The sequence below is a fragment of the Camellia sinensis genome, chromosome 12, assembly GCF_055761805.1.
Source record: "Camellia sinensis isolate YWXY chromosome 12, ASM5576180v1, whole genome shotgun sequence".
Lineage (NCBI taxonomy): Eukaryota > Viridiplantae > Streptophyta > Magnoliopsida > Ericales > Theaceae > Camellia > Camellia sinensis.
Genome location: NC_138972.1, coordinates 161,254,903 through 161,277,069, shown reverse-complemented (window position 1 = coordinate 161,277,069; position 22,167 = coordinate 161,254,903). Strand labels below are relative to the sequence as shown.

The 22,167-nt window shown below is 43.6% G+C and overlaps 1 protein-coding gene across 1 annotated transcript in view; it reads left to right on the top strand.

The window, feature by feature from the left end:
* LOC145804021 (uncharacterized) overlaps positions 1-21,134 on the top strand; it is a 90,265-nt gene extending 69,131 nt beyond the window's left edge. Inside the window, exons 4-5 of the mRNA XM_082897433.1 lie at positions 20,587-20,993; positions 21,114-21,134. Coding sequence (XP_082753559.1) covers positions 20,587-20,993; positions 21,114-21,134 — 428 coding nt within the window. The remainder of the gene's footprint in view (positions 1-20,586; positions 20,994-21,113) is intronic.
* Positions 21,135-22,167: the final 1,033 nt, after the last annotated feature.

Genomic DNA, 22,167 nt, shown 5'->3' with positions numbered 1-22,167 from the left:
TCGGTGGCCCCAAGCCATGGCCGGTGATGGGTGGAGATGGCCAATAAGCCATTCACTGCCTCCTTCAAGGAAAAACACAAGTGTTTGGTGCAAAACCAAACACAAAACGGTCGAGTTGAGAGATCGTGAGGCAAGGCGCGTAGCCGAGACCTCCGGGAACTCAAGACGAGCACAAACAAGGATGATCACTGAGTGTTCAAACGGTGACACCCAAGTCTTGAGGACGGTCAAAAATGGGGTGTCTATAGTCACTCCTCTCTCATTTTGGCACTCAAAACAGCATGCTAGCCACTGAAAACCCACTGGATTTCAGTGGCTAGAAGGCCAAACAAAGGTCAATGCAAAGGTCCTAATGCATGGCTCAAAATAAGACAAAATGAAGCATGCAAGGGGGTAGATCACCCCCAACAAAAAAATGATCTTAAACAAACATATTAAGGACCTCAAAATAAGATTTTTTTCAGTTTACACCAAAGCTCGAAAATGCTTTCAAGTATGGCTAAAAGATGAAGCAAAATATAGCTCAAAAGAGGGAATAGGGTGTTACCCTTGTTGCTCAGCAACTACAGCAGCTTATGGACCAAAAATGCAGCTCCTTAGAACCTCTCAAGACCCTCCAAGAAGCTTAGGTCGGTGTTGGAGGTGCTAGGCTAAGAGGTAGTGTGCAAAGGGGCAAGAACTTAGCACTTTCTTAGCCTAAAGGGAGAGATATAGAGGGAGATAGATGTATATGCCTTAGCCAAATTCTGAACCTTCACAAAGGAGGGGGAGGCCCTCCTTTATAGCCAAGAGGGTCCAAAGCTTCTCAAAGAAGCTAAAAAACAAGCTTGAAGATCCTCCATACACGTGTATGGAGGATCCATTATGTGCCTTCCAGTTGGCACAGCTGGCAACAACTCACAGAGACAAGACTGAGGAAGGCAGACCGACCAGTTCAGGTGGTCGGCCGACCACTTTCCCTGGTCGGCCGATTAGTTCAAAAGGTTCAGGTGGTCAGCCAGCCACTTTAGGTGGTTGGCCAGCTAGTTCAAAAGGGTCAAGTAGTCGGCCAGCCCATTTGGTGGTCTCCCAACTGAATGCAAGCTAGTGGTGTGGTGGGAGACCAGCAATTGTGGCCCAAAAATGAGGGAGACCAGTTACCTGACAAGGAAACCGACCGGCGGGGAAAAAGTGGTCTCCAAGGAGATAAGGCAGTCTCCCACCCTTGTACCACCTTCCAAACAATGAAAACAAGGCCCATGCCAAAAATGAACCAAGACGGATGCAAGACGAGGGTTCGGCTGTTAAAATGCATGGCCGGAGGCCCCGGAAATTGACTGTTAAGCATCGAAAGTGGCGTGCGCCCATGAAGGTGGTCTCCCGGGCCACAGTGTCCCTCTAGAGAGAGGAAACAAGGTGTGTACCAAAAATCGGAGCAAACGGAGAAAGTTAAGCGGTCCCGAACCGAAGCGCACGGCCGACGGCTCCGAAAACCGAAAACTGGTCTCCAAACGGGAACATTGGTCTACGACCACAAAAAGTAGCCTACGGTCATTGAGAGATGGTCTACGAGACATCTCCCTCCCTTCAGAAAGAGAAAACAGAACCTGGTTCGCAAACTGAGGCCAAGCACAAAAGAGTCCCGAAGTCCGGAGGCAAGGCTCTTAGCCAAAACTCCGAAACCTCAGAACGAGCACAACATGCGCAATCACCGAGCGCTCAATCGATGACGTCTGAGTCTTAAGGTCGGTCAAAAATGGGGTGTCTACAGTTACCCCTCTTTGACAGAACTCGAAAGTCACAAGTGACGGGAGTGAGTGCCAAAGCTCAGAGACGACCCATTTTTGAGAAGGCCTAAGACTTAGACAAACAGGCAAGATAACAAAGAAATGTGCCCGCAGGCAGGGGCAAAATGCAAGTGACAATGCAACAAGCCGAACATAACTTATGATCATGCAAAGACAGCTGTAATGAAGCAAATATACATAATAAATGCAACAATTTAAGCAGGAATGCAAAATGTTATGCAGGAAGATTTTGATAATTGAACTTATACGCTACGCGAAGCCGGTTTGAAAATTGGACTTATATGCTACGCGAAGCCGGTTTGATATTTGGACTTACACACTACGCGAAGCCGATTTGACAATTGGACTTATATGCTACGCGACGCCGGTTTGAAGATTGGACTTATACGCTAAGCGAAGCCGGTTTGACAATTCAGGATTTATGCAATGCAATTCAATGTAATAGCTAGGAAGTGAAGGTACCTTACAAGGGAAATTGGCAATGACCTACCTCATGCTGCAAGGGACCTTCCCCTTCTTCTCGGTTGAACTGCAGGTACTACTTTTCTCCCTGACTGTGGTCACAGCTTTCCCTATTCTCCAACAGGGTGACAGACTAGGTTGGTTCAGTATCCAAAATTGAGGCGCATACACATGCTATCTCAATCTATGGGGCTGCCATACAGATTTCAAGCCAAGGATATACCCTTGGGTATTTAAACCAGACTTTAGTCTCAGAAATCCCGAACCTTTGCGTTCTAGGCATGTACCATTCGAACTCTAATTTCCACCATCTCAGTTGGTCTCCTAGGAACTCACCGCAAACACAGGCAAGTGGCTATACCAGACCACCGGAAGTCGTTCGGGCACGACAAACACCAAAGGAATTGCACCTTTAAAGGATTTAAGGTCTCCTACACCAGAGAGTGCACAAGACAGTGCGAATAAAGATGCAGGATTTAAGGTCTCCCAGACCAGAGAGTGCACAAGACAGTGTGATGCTATGCACTATCAAGTGCAAGTGAGGTGCGTAAGAAAGTGCGAGCAATGCACTAACAAGTGCAGGTAAGATGCGCATGAAAGCGCAAACAATGCAATGCACTAACAAGTGCAGGTAAGGTGCGCAAGAAAGCACGAAAAATGCACTAATGAGTGCAGGTAAGGTGCGCAAGATAGCACGATGCAATGCATGCAAAATGCAATAGTGAATGCAAAGAGAAAAATGCTCCAACCATGCTGGAATCATAAGAGGAGGAAAAACAAACAATCAGGCACGCATACGACGCAACCTAAGTCAAATTCCAAACACACTGAAATTGCGTGAGGAAAAGAACACTCAAACCACGCTAAAATCGTGAGAGGAGGTCCAAAACAAACCGCCCAGTGCGTCTACAACGCAACCTGAGATAAAACCTGCCCAGGCCCGCACATCAGGCATCCTGAGATAAATTCCAAACATGCTGAAATCACATAAGGAACGGGACACTCAAACCACGTTGAAATCGTGAAAGGAGGTCCAACAACTCGCCTATCGCGTCTACAACGCAACCTGAGATAAATTCCAAACACGCTGAAATCGCGTATGGAAAGGGACACTCAAACCACGCTGAAATCGTGAGAGGAGGTCTAAAACAAACCGCCCAACGCATCTACAACGCAACCTGAGGTAAAACTAGCCCAGGCCCGCGCATCAGGCATCCTGAGATAAATTCCAAACACGCTGAAATCGCGTAAGGAACGGGACACTCAAACCACGCTGAAATCGTGAGAGGAGGTCCAAAACAAACCGCCTAGCGCGTCTACAACGCAACCTAAGATAAAACCCGCCCAGGCCCACACATCAGGCGTCCTGAGATAAATTCCAAACACGCTAAAATTGCGTAAGGAACGGGACACTCAAACCACGCTAAAATCGTGAGAAGAGGTCCGAAACAAACCGCCCAGGTGCGTACACGACGCAACCTGAGATACATTCTAAACACACTGAAATCGTGTGAGGAAAGGGACACTCAAACCACGCTGAAATCGTGAGAGGAGGTCCAAAAACAAGCCGCCCAGGTGCGTACACGACGTAACCTGAGATGCATTCCAAACACGCTGAAATCGTGTCGGGAAACAGACACTCAAACCACGTTGAAATCGTGGGAGGAGGTCCGAAAACAAACCGCCCAGGTGCGTACATGACGCAACCGGAGATAAAACCCGCCCAGGCCCGCACATCAGGCGTCCTGAGATAAATTCCAAACACGTTGAAATCGCGTAAGGAACAGGACACTCAAACCACGCTGAAATCGTGAGAGGAGGTCCAACAACCCGCCCAGAGCGTTTACAACGCAACTTGAGATAAAACCCACCCAGGTCCGCGCATCAAGTGTCCTGAGATAAATTCTAAACACGCTGAAATCGCGTAAGGAACGGGACACTCAAACCATGCTGAAATCGTGAGAGGAGGTCCAACAACTATTAGGTGCGTACTCGGCGCAACCAGAGAAAGTCCCAGAGGACAACGATCCTAAATGCAGCTCGACGTAAAAGGCTAAATGATACAAGATAGCACAAGATGCAAATAAACGCAATAAGTGCGATGATACAGTACATGTTACAAGCAATGTAGAGCATGATGTTTAGGGAATGCAATAAACAGACAGAGCAACACTTTAGAAAGCACCTCATGGAGTGAGTGACGGTAAACCGCTTTACTCTGACGGGGATCTCTTCTTGTATTCTTCGAATACTTACCTTCAACTCACAGTATAAAGGTTCTGAAATGCTAACAAGGAGCAACATCTGCATGTAGAAACCACAAATGTCATTTTTCATCATGATCATATTCATAACTTTCATTGCAAACACAGCCAAGATGCCTCCGGCAGGGAATGGTACTCAGGAAGAGCACATCTGATTGCCATTCTGGCTTTGAAACAATCAACACTGTATTCTGTTCACTCTGAACACACAGCTCATACAGCACACTGCTCATTCTGAACACACAGCCCGTAACACTGTACTCTGTTTCTTTTGAACATACAGCTCATAACACAGTATTCTGGTCATTTTGAACACACAGCCCGTAACAGCACACTGCTCACTCTAAACACACAGTTCATAACACAGTACTCAGTTTATTCGGTACACAGCTCATTCCGAACATATGGGATGTAGTGACAGAACTTGCAGAAGTTGAAACAAGCTCAGACGCACCAAATTTCCCTCTTTTCTTTTGCTTTGTATCTCAGAACTTTCATAGCTTCAGATGGGTCTTGGTTTTTACTGTTCTCATATGACCTGGGTTGAACCCTGAGGTTTTATGAAAGAACAAATTCTGTTTTGCACAAATGTGGAGAATGACACGGCACTCTGAGCACAAAATGATTTTTTGAAAGCGAGATGAGAAAAGGGTTCTCAACCGGGTATTGAGCCTACAACTGACCACAGCCAAAATGACTCAACAACGGGAAACAAAAGGTAGAACAATCTAAACACAACTCAACAAAGGGAAAGCAAGGTAAAACAACCTAAACACAACTCAACAAAGGAAAACAAGGTAAAACAACCTAAACACATCTATTGACACACAAATGACTCAAAATAAGAATCGAAACAAACAAAAACACACAAACACAACACTCAGCTGTGTCATAAAGGCAAGAGACCTCTCGGTGCACGAGGAGCCAGTTTCTCCAGGAATTGTTTCCCACCCTTTCTCACTTGTGATTCTCACATCACTCGGGCCTCAAACTCTATTTTTCTAAAAAAGTCCTTTTTCCTCACTTTTTTCTCTCAACGCACATCTCTCTATTCTTCAATCTCTCATTTTTTTATCCCTTCCCTGGGTGGTTGATGGATAAGCAGGAAGTTATGGGCTCTTGCCCCTGGTATTCTACCATATTCTTGTTCTTGTTCATAACAGCGAATTTCTCCTACAGAGGAGTTGCGCTACAACTGGGTGTGTAACAAATCTGCAGCTGACATTGGTTGACGATGCTCTGCTGGGGAGTTTGGACGTGATCAGATCTATCTAGATGAGGGAGTGGAATATCTTGATCCATTCTAGTTCGTGCTTCGCACTTGGCTCGATACCTCGCTGCTTAGAGGATGTGAGAGCTTTCTGCCCTTTTGCAGTTAGCTTCAGTGGTACCCTTTTCTGGCTGGTATGAGTGCCCTTCTTGGCGAGTATGTTGGTAATGGGGAAAAGACAGAAAACCTGGCTCAACTGTGCCCCTAATTCATCATTTTGACCATTTTTTGGTTTCTGACTTTCTACTAAAACAATTTTGACCAAAATGAGAGTTAGATTAACATGCTTGTTCGATTTTCTGATTTAAAATCATGCAAGTCAGGTTGTGAGCACTGAAAAATTTCCTTTTTTGGGTCCAAGAAATGGTCCAGTTTTGGGAAAAAAAGAGAGAGTGATTTTCGAGAAAATTAGTCAACTTCATTAAAAATTCTCAAAACTATTTTTACAAATGGCCACTGCTCAACGAGCGCATAATTTACTCTTAAGACACACAACCTCAGATCCAAAATAATGAAAAATTGCCCCCTTGTCTGAACGGCACTGCATGGCAACTGAAAGTTGCCCCTAGTCTGAATAGCGCCGCAGCACATGGTAACCAGTCCTCACAGTGACAATTACAACCAAATTCTCGGATACAGAGAAGACAAAAACCAGAACCGTCACATGGACACAGTCGAATTTGAAGTGTTTTATGGCTGGACTTCAGAATGAAGTTGCCTACGTATCCCAAACATGGGAATCAAGCCTTGCGTAGTTTGGGGTTAAGGTACACTCGGGTATTAACCTCTCCTTTTGCACTCTAATTTTTGCCAAGGCCGCCCTTTCTGGGTTTTGAACCTTGCGAGCTTTGTTCTTCTTTTCTTTTAAATTCTTTTCATTTCTTTTCTTCTTTTTTCTTTTTCATCTTTTCTTTTCATTTTCTTCATTTTTCTTCTTTTCTTTTTTTCATTCTTTGCATTTTTCTTTTTTTTGTTCTTTTTGTTCTTTTTCTTGCTCTAACTTTTTCCCGGGTCGCCCTTCCGGGTTTTCGGCCCAGCGAGCCTCTCAATGGTAAAAGTGTAGCTTTGTCCATGTCAAATGGTTTTGAGATCCTGAAGTGGTCTGAATCCAGGAGAATAGCTGTTGTTCGCTGTCCATACATGAGTCCATCCAATGGGGGGCTGAATTTTCCCCTAGTGTTGTGGATTGGAACTCGGTTATCCTTTAGCAATACTTTCTTCTTTCCCCCCTTCTGGGATTTGGCATTCTTGCCGATCTTCATTAGCTTGAGCAATGACCCCAGTTTTTACTCTTCGAGCGCATCTGACATTTTTGCCCCTAGTTCAAGGGCTGCTTTTGATCTAGCTTCGCAAGCTTCCTTTGATCACATCTGATATTCTCGCCTCTAGTTCATGGGCTACTTCTGATCCGGCCACACAGTCCTTACATAGTGGTTGACCGTTTGAACATTCTGAATTAAGGTTCAAGGTTTGGAAACAGAGGGGTTGAGTCTCGAGGCTGAGAGCGATCCTAAGCTGCACAATCTCAAGTGTGATTCCACACAGGTCTTCGTAGAACCACGCAAAACATTTTTTGAAATCTTTTAAGAAAACGAGTAATCGCTCGCGTCGAAGACAATGCAGAACCAATCTAAATCAAGCCAGGATCCTTCTCAGCACTCACGTTAACAAACATGATCTTATTCATTAAGGGATTAGCATGCCTCTCTTTCTCTCACTTGATCAAATTTTTGCAAATCCCGAGGAATTCCTCCCTCTTCGTTTTCATCACAGTGTTTGAAAAGTTTTGGAAAACTTAGGCCAATATAATGAGTTTGAGGCATAGAAAAGTAGGCAAAAAGTACTTTTGTTTCATTCAAACTTTCTGGCACAACTGGCGCAATGCAGAAGCAAACACAAGGGTGTGAAAATCATTGCTATTCATTCAAATCTGTTGGCATTACTAGCTCCAAGGCAAAAATAGACTCAAAAGAAAACGAAAAGACAAACACAAAACAAGCAAGTGATATCCGAGGTAACACCCCCGAAATCACCCGACTCCAACAAAACAGGACTGACTCGATACAACAAGACAGGCCCGACTGACTCGGCATAAAAAGACTAACTCTATACAAAACAACAAGACTGACCCAATACTCAAGTCAAGAAGTACAAAAACCAGCATTCACAAATGCTCAAAACAATGCGTGCCATACGCCACATCTGGAGTAAACTGAGTGCCGCCCGCAGGTGGTTCATCCCCCGATCACATGGTCACATTATCCCCCAAGTTCACCAATCCAATGCCGATAGACTTCACCGAGCTTGGCGCGGCAATGACCCCGTTGTCAATCAAATCTTGCACTTCGTGGCGAAGACGAAAGCAGTTGTCGGTGCCATGATCGGTTTGTTGATGGAAGGCACAGTACTGGGCAGCATCATGCTTAGCCGGAAGAGGATTCGGGGGAGGCCGAGGCTCAAGGGGTTTGAGATGGCCTTGTCTAACAAGGATTTGGAGAGCTTTGGACAAAGGCATATAAAGGTCATGGAAGACCTTCTGACCTCGGGGTTGGTACTTCAAAGTTTCTGGATTTTTGCTGGACGCACCAGCAAAGGGGTTGGCAGGTGCTGGCCTGGTTTGCCATTCTCTTCCGAGTGCAGGATTAGAGCTCAAAAGATCGTTTTTGGTATGACGACCCTTCTCCCAGTTTCCCCTTGCTTCGAACTGCTCTCATTTTGAGTGACGAAAGTATCCTCCACAATCTTTGCAACAACTGCGAGCACTTACTGTTTGTTTAGCCCTTCCGCTTTCAAAGCCTCTACAGCCCACAGAAGGTATTCATGGGAATCAATGCCTGCCCCTACCTTGTTCTTACCACTGGCCTCCACTTTGCCAAGGGATTGGCCTTCTTTCAATACAACCTGTCCCAAGATTGGGGAGCCTTTTGTCGTGAAATTCCTAGCATGTGATGTGGCCGATGATAGAGCCAATGTCTTGGAGGCTAGATCTATCACAGTTCTTTGAAGATCTTCAATCATTCTCATCAACTCAGAAGTAGTGGATTCACGGGTTTGAGATGATTGGAGTTCAGGTGCACCCATCATGCATAAGTCCATGCTTTCCGGAATGAACACCTCAGGCTTGGGTAGATGGGCTGGGGTGATGTATATGCTGGGGTCGAAGGTGGATGGTAGTATATGGATGAGGTTGAGGTGGAGAGGTGACGAGTCAGTACTAACCTGAGGTCCTTTGGGTGGAGCTAGGGTCTCTTCGTCAATAAGATCCTGAATCTTATGACGGAGGCAGATGCAACGGTTCGTATCATGACCGTGTTGTTGATGATAGGCACAGTATTTAGCTGGGTCATATCTTGGTGGAAGAGGATTTGGAAGGGGTTGGTGTTCTAGGAGTTCTAGGTGCCCTTCTTCTCGCAGCTTTTTCACAGCTTGAGAGAGACTCATGTAAAGAGGATTGAACTTTCAGGCTTAGGGCCGATTTGAAGTGGCGGGTTTTTGGCCATTGAGGGAAGTGGTGATAGAGTCTACTTCTGAGCATTTTGCAGCTGTGCTACCATCAGTAGTAGCATTGGAACTACGAACAACATTCTTCCACAAAGGCTTATCATCTTCCACAAAGATTCTTTGTCTGATGGCATCCTCGATTTGAACCCCCATTTCATGAAGGGCTGGAAAGGTAAATAGAGGTAGGACGACCATCTTTTGGAACAGCTTGCCATGTAGATTCCGAACAATCATCCTGATCTGATCTTTGTCGGAAGGCCTTGTAGTCATCATTGAGGTCTTTGCTCTCCATCTCGTCACAAACTCTGAGAAACCCTCATTTGGTTCTTGGCGGGTGACTTTGAGATAATGAGTTATGACCTCGATCTGTGTATTGTAGGAGTATTGAGCAATAAAGTCCTCAACCAGCTCTTCCCAGTTCTGTTTCACAGAGTCCTCCAATTTCGCATACCAGATTGCGGCTATCCCAGACATGGTTCGACCGAATAGTGACAGGTTTTGGGCTATGGTCAAACCCATTGGCCTCGGGATATCAGAAAATATGTGGAGGTGCACCATTGGGTCTCTAGAACCATCGAAACGATCGATATGTGGCATCTTGAACCGGTCCGGTAATGTCACCACCGAATCGGTGTATCCATCTTCTATGTCCGGAATAGACTTCACACCCTGAGATTTCTTGAATAACTTTTCAAGCTTTCTTACTTTTAGTGCCGTGGGGTCCACCTCGAACTCAAAGGGAGAATCTGGCAGGTTGGTCTGTGCTTTGGATAGCTGGGGTAGGATTGGAAGCGGAGCCGGCCCAGTTGGAATGTCTGTATCTTCCTGGACATTAGCTATCTCCCCGAGTATTGGCACTCTTGTTGGGAGAGGAGCTTGGTGTGAAGCGGATGCTCTGGTTTGCTGTTATAGCCTGGCAATTAACTCTGCCTGTTAAGCCATGACCTCGGCCTGTTGTTTGGCAAATTCTGCTTGACGAACAGCGTCCTGCTGCATGGTTTTCATACTTTCCTGGAGCTGATGCATCATCTCTTCCATGCTAATTGAAAACTGCTGATCTAACTGAATAAGTGTGTATCCCCTTTCTGAGGTGGAAACAGATATCTCAGCCCAACTGCGCACAGGTGAGGTGGATAATGATCACTGATCCGAAGACTGTTGAATTGATGATCTGTGCCTGACCGGCCGTTTTACCCTGCCTCTGGCAAAGGAACACTGATTGCCCTTGAACTGAATCTCTGACCTGACAAAGTCTATCAGCACAAGTCCAATGTACCCGGGGGATATCGAAGCCTTCTGAAGCTATGGTTCCCAAGACTACTGTAGGCACCCAATTTTTTACCGCCTTTAAGACTTGGACGCGACTGATGGTTTACTTGATGGAGAAAGATGTGCAGGGCAAAGGTTCAGTTTCTTCGGCAAGGAGAGAATCAAATCTCAAATTCATACCCCTTTTTTGGACCGAAACAATCTTGATCAAAAGATTTTAGACTTGAAACCCTCTCTTTCAAAACGTTTTGAAAATAAAGTTCCTACGATGTTCCGATGCTCGCATTTCGTTAAATGTTGCGCTTTTCGATAAACCGAGCAAGGACAAAGTGGAAATGAATGAAAGAGAGATGAAATCTTTAAAAAATCTTTCAAAAACACCTTACTTAGGGGTTTGGAGTTGAAAAAAAGAAGAGAAGAGGGAAGAAACTAGTTTGGGAGAAGTTCGGCATGAATCCGGGTAGGAGAGAGTCGAGCAACCCTCGCTGAATCAGGCCTATTCATTTGCATACTTGGATTTTATCTATGAGGTCACCACCATTGGAAATCTTACTTCCGGGGCTTTATTTTGCACTCAAGAATCTCCTAAATCCAAGTCCGGACGGAGGAGATATGGTTGGTTGAAGTAGGGCATCACTCTGGTTGGACCGAATCTGCGCGGCTTCACCAAAACAGGCATAACTTTTTGCACAGGAGGAATTGTGATGGAAGGTTGGCGCCATTGGAAAGCTAACTTCTGGGGCTTCAATGTGGCCACATGACCGACCAGAATATCAGATGGACGACCACTTAAGTGGTCTAAAGAAAGTTTGGCATGAATCCGGTTGAACCAAATCTGCGCAGCTTCACCAAAATAGGTATACCTTTTTTCACAGGAGGAATTTTGATGCAAGGTTGGTGCCATTGGAAATTTCACTTCCGGGGCTTCAATTTGGGCATAAGAATGACCTGAAAAGGAGTTCAGAAGAAGGAGTTATGGCCATTTGCAGTTGGACCTAGAAAACAGAATTTTCCTAAAGTAGCAGGCCGACTAGAAAAGGTGGCTGGCCGACCACCCTCTCCTGAAAAAGTGGTTGGCCGACCAGGAAAAGTAGCAGGCTGACCAGGAAAGGTAGCCGGCCGACCACTTATGCCCAGAAAGCTCAGAATTGATAGATATTTCCCATCCAGTTGTCTTCCACAACCTCCAGCTGTCCTTAAATGAGATATTTTCGAGCCAACTCTGAGGTTGGCCATATATGATGATATATCTCCCTTTTTTCAAAGGAGAACTTCTTGGAGAAGCTTGGGAGCTTCTCACTCTAAAAAAAGTCTCTCTCTCTCTACAACTTCCAGAGCCAAATCTCAGCCTGTCTCTCCTTCTCTTGCCTTGGTGTGCATAGCAAGAGCTATACTTGGAGATATACCTCTCCTTTGCCTAAGCACCCTTGATCAAACTCAACTACCATTGGGCTGAGGTTCTTTAAGGATCATTTTGATCTCCAAAATCTGGTTTTAGCTCAGAGTTTGGACCCCTTTTGCTGCTGGAGTTTTTGGCTACAAGGGTAACATACTCTTTCCCTCTTTTGGTCTTCATTTTGCTCCTTATTTTTTCCATACTTGAAAGCATTTCTGGACTTTGTTATTAACTTTAAAGTGACCTATTTTGAGCCCCTCTTCAACTTTGTTTAAGGGCACTTTACTGTTTGAAGTTATTTACTTCCTTGTTTGTTCAATCTCTCTTTCAGGGCTATTTTCGCATCCTATTTTAGCCTTACTTGTGAGCATTTTCAAGATTTTCTATAAACTGAAAAAAGTCTTGTTTTGACATCCTCTTAAAGTTTGGTTAAGGTCCCATTTCTGTTTGGGGTCATCTTCCCCCTATGCATGCTTCATCTCTTCATGATTAAGGCTATGCATTAGAGCACTTGCATTGGCCATGGTTTGGCCTCTTAGCCACTTATTTTTGAGAGCCAAAATTAGAGGGGGGTGACCCCCTCTCTCCTTGTCTTGTTTGGTGGTCTTTTGGGCCTTCCAAAGAGACCCTATTTTGCATGCATCGAAGTCATGTTTCAGGCCTCATTCGGCGAGTCTTGGGGTCTGCCTTGACTCTGTCCAAGGCCCTTTTGGCCACATTTTATGTCTACAATGCATATGTAGAGTAATCCCATCCAAGGCCTTTCAAAGGAGCCTTTCTTTGCATGTTTCCTAGACCCATTTCAGAGCCAATTTGGTGAGTTTTAGGGCTTTCATAACTCATTTCCAAAGTTGGTTTGGTCATGCTAAGTGTCTATCTTATATGTGCTTAACAACCCCTTGAATGGCCTTCCAAAGAAGCCCCTCATTTTTACATGCATTGGCTGCATTTCAGTGATTATTTGGGCATATTTTAGCATGTTTTATTCACTGTTTTTGGCTGGTTTGATGAGTTCTCATTTACTTCATATACATGCCATGTAAACCATGCTTGCTAGCCAAATTTGCATGCTATTTTAGTCCATCATGTTAGCATCTTTTGGCCATGCTCTAAACTAGAAATGTGCATGTTTTGGGACTGCCTTGGCTCTGTCTTTTGACGTCATGATCAAATAATGCTTGCTTTGTATACTTGTGGTTCAATACATGTGCCTAGTTTTGAGTTTCGGGGCTTATTCCATGCATCGGGTGCCATATTTCCATGTTTCGGGACCATTTAGCATCATGTTTTAGTGCTGGAAATTACATGTTCATAGGCCATCTTTCATCCCTCGCCATTCTTTGGTAGAGTGGCATTTGATGCCTTAGGTTCGGTCCTCGGTATGCGTGCATGTGTGCACGCATTTCAGTCGTCTCATTTTCATCTAATGGCCACTGATGTGAGTGTGGCTGAGGTCCATTCATGTTGGTGTAAGTCCATTATGCATTGTGTATGTCATTTCATAGCATTGCGTATGCTAGGTTGTATGTTAGAGCATTGTGTATGTCATGTTGCGTCGTGCATTGTGTATGCCATTTCATAGCATTGCATATGTTAGGTTGTATGTTAGTCGCATTGCGTATGCCATCTCATTTGCATTGTGTTTGGGATAGGAGTTAGCCCAAGCACGGGAAACTAGGGATGTTTCGTACTCCGAGTGACGGAACGTGTCTCAATTCCCGGTCGCCGACTCTCTGGATTACCCATGATGGAGTTTAAGTCTTGTTGTGTTTTCATGTGCGTTCATTTCACATTGAGTCGTGCAATTCGACTCCTCGGCCATCATGCATCGAGATGCGTGATTGGTGGCATGAGGATCGAGGACTACACTCCCTAAAGAGTAGTCATGCATACATATGTGAAAATACTTTGTCATGCCCCTTTGTTGCTCTCTATTGTAGCAAATCAGAAGTCAGTAGCCTTCTGGAGCTTTGCACAATATTCCGAGAACAATTGCGAACAGAGGCAAGTCGGGCATCGTAAAGAATTTCCCGACGAAGGCAACCCGAGCATGCATCATTCATCATTCGGAACAGAGCCGAGGCAGTCCATAGCTTGCATGCTAATTTATTCGCTTTCCTAGTTAATTTGTTAATTAATTAGGATTTTGTACTTATTCGGACTGTATTATTTATTCGGACCCTCCGAGCGAGGGCACAACTGTAATAAGTGTGCGTGCGTGTGATATATGTCTTCCAACCCCACGTCTTTCTCCTTTTTATTTACCAGCTTATGATGGTTAGATTAGGGCATGTTTCAATTAGCATACAGTATGATAGCATGTTTGCATTCATTCATCGGTCTTGCATACACCGAGCTCGGCGCATCATACTAACTGCATTGTATTTCAATTCTGAGTTGAATACTTGTTAGTTGTAGCATTTCATATGCCATCTTTAGAATAGCCGAGTCTATCTTAGTTGCATTTTGCATGTGTTGCATTAAGCATTTTTGTATAGTTAGGATCATGCCTGGATTTCTAACATAGCTTTTGTTTTGGCTTAGAGTACTCGGTAAGTGTTTATGCTTTAGCATCCTTGCATGCGTGTGAGTGACTGCCATGATGGCATGCTTACCATGAGGCTAAGTGCTTATATGATATAACTGTCTGAATGCCTGTGGGTGAAGGTTGGTTAATTTGAATTGGAACAATTCATTAAATGCGAGTTTTAAAGCCCACTAGATAGTGGCAAAATCATGTTTTTCTAAGCCCACCCGAGGGTGGCAAATCCACGTCTTAGCCTACTTGCGGGTAGCACTATCAAACCATTTTCAAATAAACAAACATGAAATGTTTTGTTCCAATTCAGGCGACCCAGTCTATACTTGTATGCTGTGCGCATCACGTAGTAAATCTAGGCTAATAACCGGAATAAGAACGCATAATGTTTTCAAAACTCGATATCATGGTTAGTAGAGGCCGATCTTTGATCGGGCGAGCGGGGGTGCTCACGAAGTGACCATCCCCAATCGTACCCAAGTTCCCGAGCCGAGGCAACTTTGGTGATGACGGACACGTGACCTTAGGCAACGAGTCAGGGTTTCCTAAATTTTCCAAAATAAAATATTTAGGTGGTGACTCTGTATCTGGCAAAGCAGTCTATGTTTGGCACTTCTTTCAAAAAAAATCTGTTTTCAAAAACGATTTGCCGGATTTGGACTCTTTGATGATTCATCGGTCTTGCATTGCACTCTGCGAGATTAGATACAGGACCGTGACATTTGAGTCCGAACTGTAGTGAGCCCAAATGAACAAAATGGGGTTTCCCCCCAGGGACGTTCGAGGACGTCAACAACTACCTAGAAAAAGAGAAACGAAGCAGCATCTCAGCCCAATTTTACCAGAATAGATATGAGCAAAGCTAAATGATTATGCTCTCCACTGAATTCTGTTCCAAAACTGAATCTGATACCCGCATATATAACTAATTCTCAAAACACTGATACCGATGGCCGCAGGCCTGATACCCAGACTTGCAAACTGATATATGCATTCATGTAGAGACACACCCTAAAAGCACATAGCAAACAAGTGAGAGACAAAAACACCCCTATGGAGGGGTAGGGTTTCCCTGTCCTATTTTGTTAGCAGCTAGGGTTTCACTGCGCACACAGCGGTTTCAAACAACCTATAATCGGGTAAGCAACCTGTCCTAGTTTGGGATGGTCACTGTGGATTCCGAATATGCACTAGGTCAAATGGTCAAAAAGGGTGCCCCGGTAAAAATTGGGGTTTGTGCTCCCATCGTGGCAGAGCCCGTAACTGGTCAGCCTTATGGCACGCTTCTCAAAGCGAGCCTCCGACAAACAGTTCAGGAATAATAGATGGCAAACACGGTGTCCTAGGCATCCCAATGCAAATGCAATGCAAAGAAACACATAAGTGTAATCAAAACAAGATATCATGAGTTCGAGTCAAGTTCTCTAAGTTCCCAATGGAGTCGCCAAAAACTGTAGATGTCCCAGAACGTCCCAGGAGGGAATCCCGTTTTGTTCATTGGGCTTACTACAGTTCGGACTCAATGTCACGGTCCTGTATCTAATCTCGCGGAGTGCAATGCAAGACCGATGAATCATCAAAGAGTCCAAATCTGGTAAATCGTTTTAAAAAATTGATTTTTTAGAAAGAAGTGCCAAACATGGACTGCGTTGCCAAATACAGAGTCGCCACCTAAATATTTTATTTTGGAGGAATTTAGGAAACCCTGACTCGTGCCTAAGGCCACGTGTCCGTCATCACAAAAGTCGCCTTAGCTCGGGAACTTGTGTACGATTGGGGAAGTTCACTTCGTGAGCACCCCCACTCACCCAATCAAAGGTCGGCCTCTACTAACCATGATATGGAGTTTTGAAAACATTATGTGCTCTTATTCCGGTTATTAGCCTAGAATTACTATGTGATGCACACAGCATACAAGTATAGACTGGATTGCCTAAGTTGGAACAAAGCATCGCATATCCGTTTGTTTTGAAAATGAATTGAAGTTTGCTACTCACAAGTAGGCTAAAACACGGGTTTCGACGAATTATTCCAATTCAAACAACCTAACCTTCACCTACAGGCATTCAGGCAGTTATATCACATAAGCACATAGCCTCATGGCAAGCATGCTATCATGGCAGTCACTCACATGCATGCAAGGATGCTAAAGCATAAACACTTACCGAGTACTCCGAGCCAAAGAAAGAAGCTAACTAGAAATCATGCATGAATCCTAACTATACTAAGAATGCCTAATGCAACACATACAAAAATGCAACTACAATAGGCTCGGCTATTCTAAGATGGCATATGAGATGCAACAATCAATACATGTATTCAACTTGGAATTGAAATACAATGCAGTTAGCATGATGCGCCGAGCTCGGTGCATGCAAAACAGATGATTGGATGCAAACATACGAGCATAAGGATGCTAATTTAAACGTGCCCTAAAACTAACCATCATAAGCTAGTAAATAAAAGAGAGAAAGACGTGGGGTTGGAAGACATGCATCACACACACACGCACATTTATTACAACATTGCCCTCCTCGGAGGGTCCGAATGAATAGTACAGAATAAACTAGCTAATCTAAGCTAATTAAACTAATTATTACACAACATTAATTAATTTACGAATTAACTAAGTAAAGAAACTAGCATGCAAATTAAACAAAATGGACTGCCTCAGCTTTGTTCCGAATGATAGGGATGCATGCATGCTCAAGTCGCCTTGTCGGGAAATCCATCGCGATGCCCCGATTTGCCTCTGTTTGCAACTGGTCCCAAAACACTATACAAAGCTCCAGAAGGCTACTGACCAATTTTTGCTACTGGTTTTCGGTTTGTTGCAACAGAGAGCGAGAAAGGGGCATGACAAAGTATTTTCAACATATGTGTGCATGACCACTCTCCCCATCATTGCACAAGCTCTAGGGAGTGTAGTCATCGATCCTCGTGCCACCAATCACGCACCTCGATGCATGATGGCCGAGGGGTCGAATTGCATAACTCGATGAGAAATGAATGCAAACATAAGCAAGTAAACCCAACAACTCAATCATGGACAATCAAGAGTGTCAGCGACCGAGAATCAAGGCACGTTTCGTCACTTGGAGTATGAAACGTCCATCGTTTCCCGTGTTTGGACTAAACCCTACTCCAAACACAATGCAATACACATGGCATGCATGAATGCAACTCTAACCTGCAACCTAAACATAATGTCACTAAATGATGCAAACATGCAAATGATGATATGCAAACATGCTACTAGCATACACAATGCTATGAAATAATCAATGGCATACTCAATGCACATGAAAACTATATGGCATACGCAATGCACACATGGAGACTAACAATGAAATGATCAAGGCATACACAATACAATGGTCAATCATGCAACAACATGGACTAAATGGCATATACAATGCAAGATGGACTTAAACCAAGATAGGTGAGCCTTAGCCACACCCAAATCAGTGGCCAAACATGATGAAAATGAAGCAACAACACACATGCAAACATGCACAAATGCAAGGGACCAAACCTAAGGCACAAAGTGCAACTCCACCAAAGCATGGTAAGCATGAAATATGGCATACAATCACATATTTTTCAGCTCTGAAATGACATGCAAGATGGTCCCGAATCATGCAAACACCTCACACAATGCATGTTGGATGGCTCAAATACCGAAACTAGTGAAGCACATTACATTAGAGGTATGCAAAGCAATGCACAAATGACCAAACCAGCCCCAAACAGTCCCTATGCAGGCCCAAAATAGTGGCAAAATGGACTAAGATATTGTCTCGAAGTGCGCAAAAATGAAGCTCATGCAATGGCTCATAAATGGGACATACAAGCACGATTCTCAAATGCGCTTAAAGAGTGAGAAACATAGGAATATGGCACAAGTATAGGCTCTGAAATGACATGCTCAATGGCCCCAAAACATGAAAACACCTCAGTATAAGCATGCAATAAGCTTCAAAACTCAAGGCTAGGCAAGGGTATTACACTACAACCATTCATAGCAAGCATCATTCGACCATGAGGAATAAAAACAAAGCTAAGGTAGTCCAAAACATGGACAAAATCAGTTTAAGGCATGGCCAAAAAGTGCTAGAATCAAAGACCAAAATAGCATGCAATACAAGCTAGTGAAGAGGGTTTACACTACAAGTATATGAAGCATTCAAGAGGCCACTAAACCAGAAAAATTCAGAGGTATGACATGTCAAATAAAGCCCAAAAACTCATTGAAACATGGTCAATGCATGCAAGAATGACATGCTCCTTTGATAGGCTATGAAGAGGGTTATTCTACACATGCAAGATGAACACCCAACATAGCAAAACAAGCTCTAGACAGAGCCTATGCAGGTCCTAAAGCTCACCAAAAATGGCCTGAAACATGGCTTGGGAGCACGAAAATAAGGGCTCCTTTGTTAGGCCAAATATGCTAGGAAACAAAACAAGAGGAGAGAGGGGTGACCCTCTCTCATTTTGGCACTCAAAATAGCAAGCCAGCCACTGAAAACCCACTGGATTTCAGTGGCTAGAAGGTCAAACAAAGGTCAATGCAAAGGTCCTAATGCATGGCTCAAAATAAGGCAAAATGAAGCATGCAAGGGGGTAGATGACCCCCAATAGAAAAATGATTTTAAACAAACATGTTAAGGACCTCAAAATAAGACTTTTTTTAGTTTACACCAAAGCTCAAAAATGCTTTCAAGTATGGCTAAAAGATGATGCAAAATAAAGCTCAAAAGACGGAATAGGGTGTTACCCTTGTAGCTCTGCAACTCCAGCAGCTTATGGACCAAAAATACAGCTCCTTAGAACCTCTCAAGACCCTTCAAGAAGCTTAGGTTGGTGTTGGAGGTGTTAGGCTAAGAGGTAGTGTGCAAAGGGGCAAGAACTTAGCACTTTCTAAGCCTAAAGGGAGAGATATAGAGGGAGATAGATGTATATGCCTTAGCCAAATTCTGAATCTTCACAAAGGAGGAGGAGGCCCTCCTTTATAGCCAAGAGGGTCCAAAGCTTCTCAAAGAAGCTAAAAAACAAGCTTGAAGATCCTCCATGCACGTGTATGGTGGATCCATTATGTGCCTTCCAGCTGGCACAGCTAGCAACAACTCACAGAGACAAAACTGAGGGAGGCAGGCTGACCAGTTCAGGTGGTCGACCAACCACTTTCCCTGGTCGGCCGACCAGTTCAAAAGGTTCAGGTGGTCGGCCAGCCACTTTAGGTGGTTGGCCAACCAGTTCGAAAGGGTCAGGTGGTCGGCCAGCCTATTTGGTGGTCTTTCAACTGAATGCAAACTACTGGTGTGGTGGGAGACCCGCAATTGTGGCCCAAAAATGAGGGAGACCAGTTACCTGACAAGGAAACCGACCGGTGGAGAAAAAGTGGTCTCCAAGGAGAAAAGGCAGTCTCCCACCCTTGTACCACCTTCCAAATAATGAAAACAAGGTCCATGCCAAAAATAAACCAAAACGAATGCAAGACGAGGGTTCGGGGGTTAAAACGCGTGGCCGGAGGCCCCGAAAACTGACAGTTACGCATCAAAAGTGGCGTGCGACCATGAAGGTGGTCTCGCAGGCCACAGTGTCCCTCTGGAGAGAGGGAGCAAGGTGTGTGCCAAAAATCGAAGCAAACGGAGAAAGTTAAGCGGTCCCGAACCGAGGCATACGGCCGACGGCTCCGAAAATTGAAAACTGGTCTCCAAACGGGAACAGTGGTCAACGACCACGAAAAGTAGCCTACGGCCATTGAGAGATGGTCTACAAGACCTCTCCCTCCCTTCAGAAAGAGAAAACAGAACCTGGTTCGCAAATCGAGGCAAAGCACAAAAGAGTCCCGAAGTCCGGAGGCAAGGCTCTCAGCCGAAACTCCGAAACCTCAGAACGAGCACAACATGTGCAATCACCGAGAGCTTAATCGATGACGGCTGAGTCTTAAGGTCGGTCAAAAATAAGGTGTCTACAAGGTGCCGGAACAAGGAAAACGTTTTTGTACAATGCGATTGCATTGAAGTGTCGTAGCGTTGGCCATATTGTTATTACTGTGGCTTCATCTGGAATTGCATCATTGTTATTGGTAGGAGGTCGTACTGCTCATTCAACATTTTACATTCTGTTGGATGTATTGGAAAATTCAATTTATGGATTTAGCAAGCAATCATTACAAGCAGAATTGTTTAGAGAAACAAAACTTATAATCTGGGATGAAGTTCCTATGCAGCATAGACATTGTGTTAAGGCAGTTGATCACACACTTCGGAACACTTGTGATAGTGAAAAGTCATTTGGGGGTATCACTGTTGTTCTTGGTGGAGATTTTCGACAAATCTTACCAATTATAACCAAAGGAGTACGTAAGCAAATTGTGAATGCATCATTAAGACACTATTTTCTATGGAAGGATATACATGTTCTGTCTTTAAATTTGAACATGCGCTTGAATCATGCAAATCTTGGAAATGCTAATTTTGCAAAATTCTTGATGGAGGTAATATTTCTTCAAACTTTTTCTCTATTATATGGTTCTTTTAAATTGACGAAATACAATTACGTTTATGTACTTTAATTGATTTTACTTACTATTTTATTTATTTGTTTTTATAAATAGATTGGGACTAATCCTCAATAAATTGTTAAACTTCCATCAACAATACACAAATGCCAAGATCTAAAAGACATAATCTCAGTAGTTTATTCGCAACTGGATGTGGCAATGACATCGACTGCAACATTTTTAACTGAATGTACAATTCTTTCTGCACGGAATGATGATGTCAGTGCCATCAATACTGCAGCATTGAATATTTTTCCCGGTAACACACACACTTATTTGGCAACAGACAAGATGTCTGAAGATGATGAAATTGATCGTACTATAATAAATAAATATCCTAATGAATATTTAAATTCATTAGATCCTCCTGGGCTACCGGCTTTTAAGCTAGAGTTGAAAGTGGGTTGTCCTATAATGTTGTTAAGAAATATTACACCAAAAGATGGATTGTGCAATGGCACAAGATTGATGGTTTCTAGATGCAATACTCGCATAATTGAAGCTCAAATTTTAACTGGAGAAAAATTTGACAATTTGGTATTCATACCAAAGATATCCTTGACACCGTTTTCTTCAGAAATGCCTTTCCGAATGACAAGACGTCAATTTCTAGTTCGATTGGCATATGCCCTGACCATTAATAAATCTCAAGGGCAATCTGTGAAATTTGTTGGAGTTGATTTGCGCACACCAGTGTTTAGTCATGGGCAATTGTATGTGGCCCTATCTAGATGCACATCTTTTGATCGTATAAGTATCCTCCTTCCTAATAATGAGCCAGATTCTACTACAAACATTGTTTATCCTGAAATTTTGTTATAGTGTTACTTATGGATCAAACCACTTTTGTCAAAAGGTACAATTTATTTATTGATAAATTTGTTTCTATTGATTACAAATTGCTATTTTTAAAATATTTTACTATATGTGTCGACTTTTGTAGGATTGGGTTAAAAAATATATGGAGCTCAAAAAGATAAATACAACTAGATTGCTTCGATGGGGATATAACAAGGTAATTTCAATTTGAAAGTGTTTTGATATATTTATATAAATTTTCTTTTACTAATATACTAACTTTTTTTATTTTCATAAATTAGTAGATTGT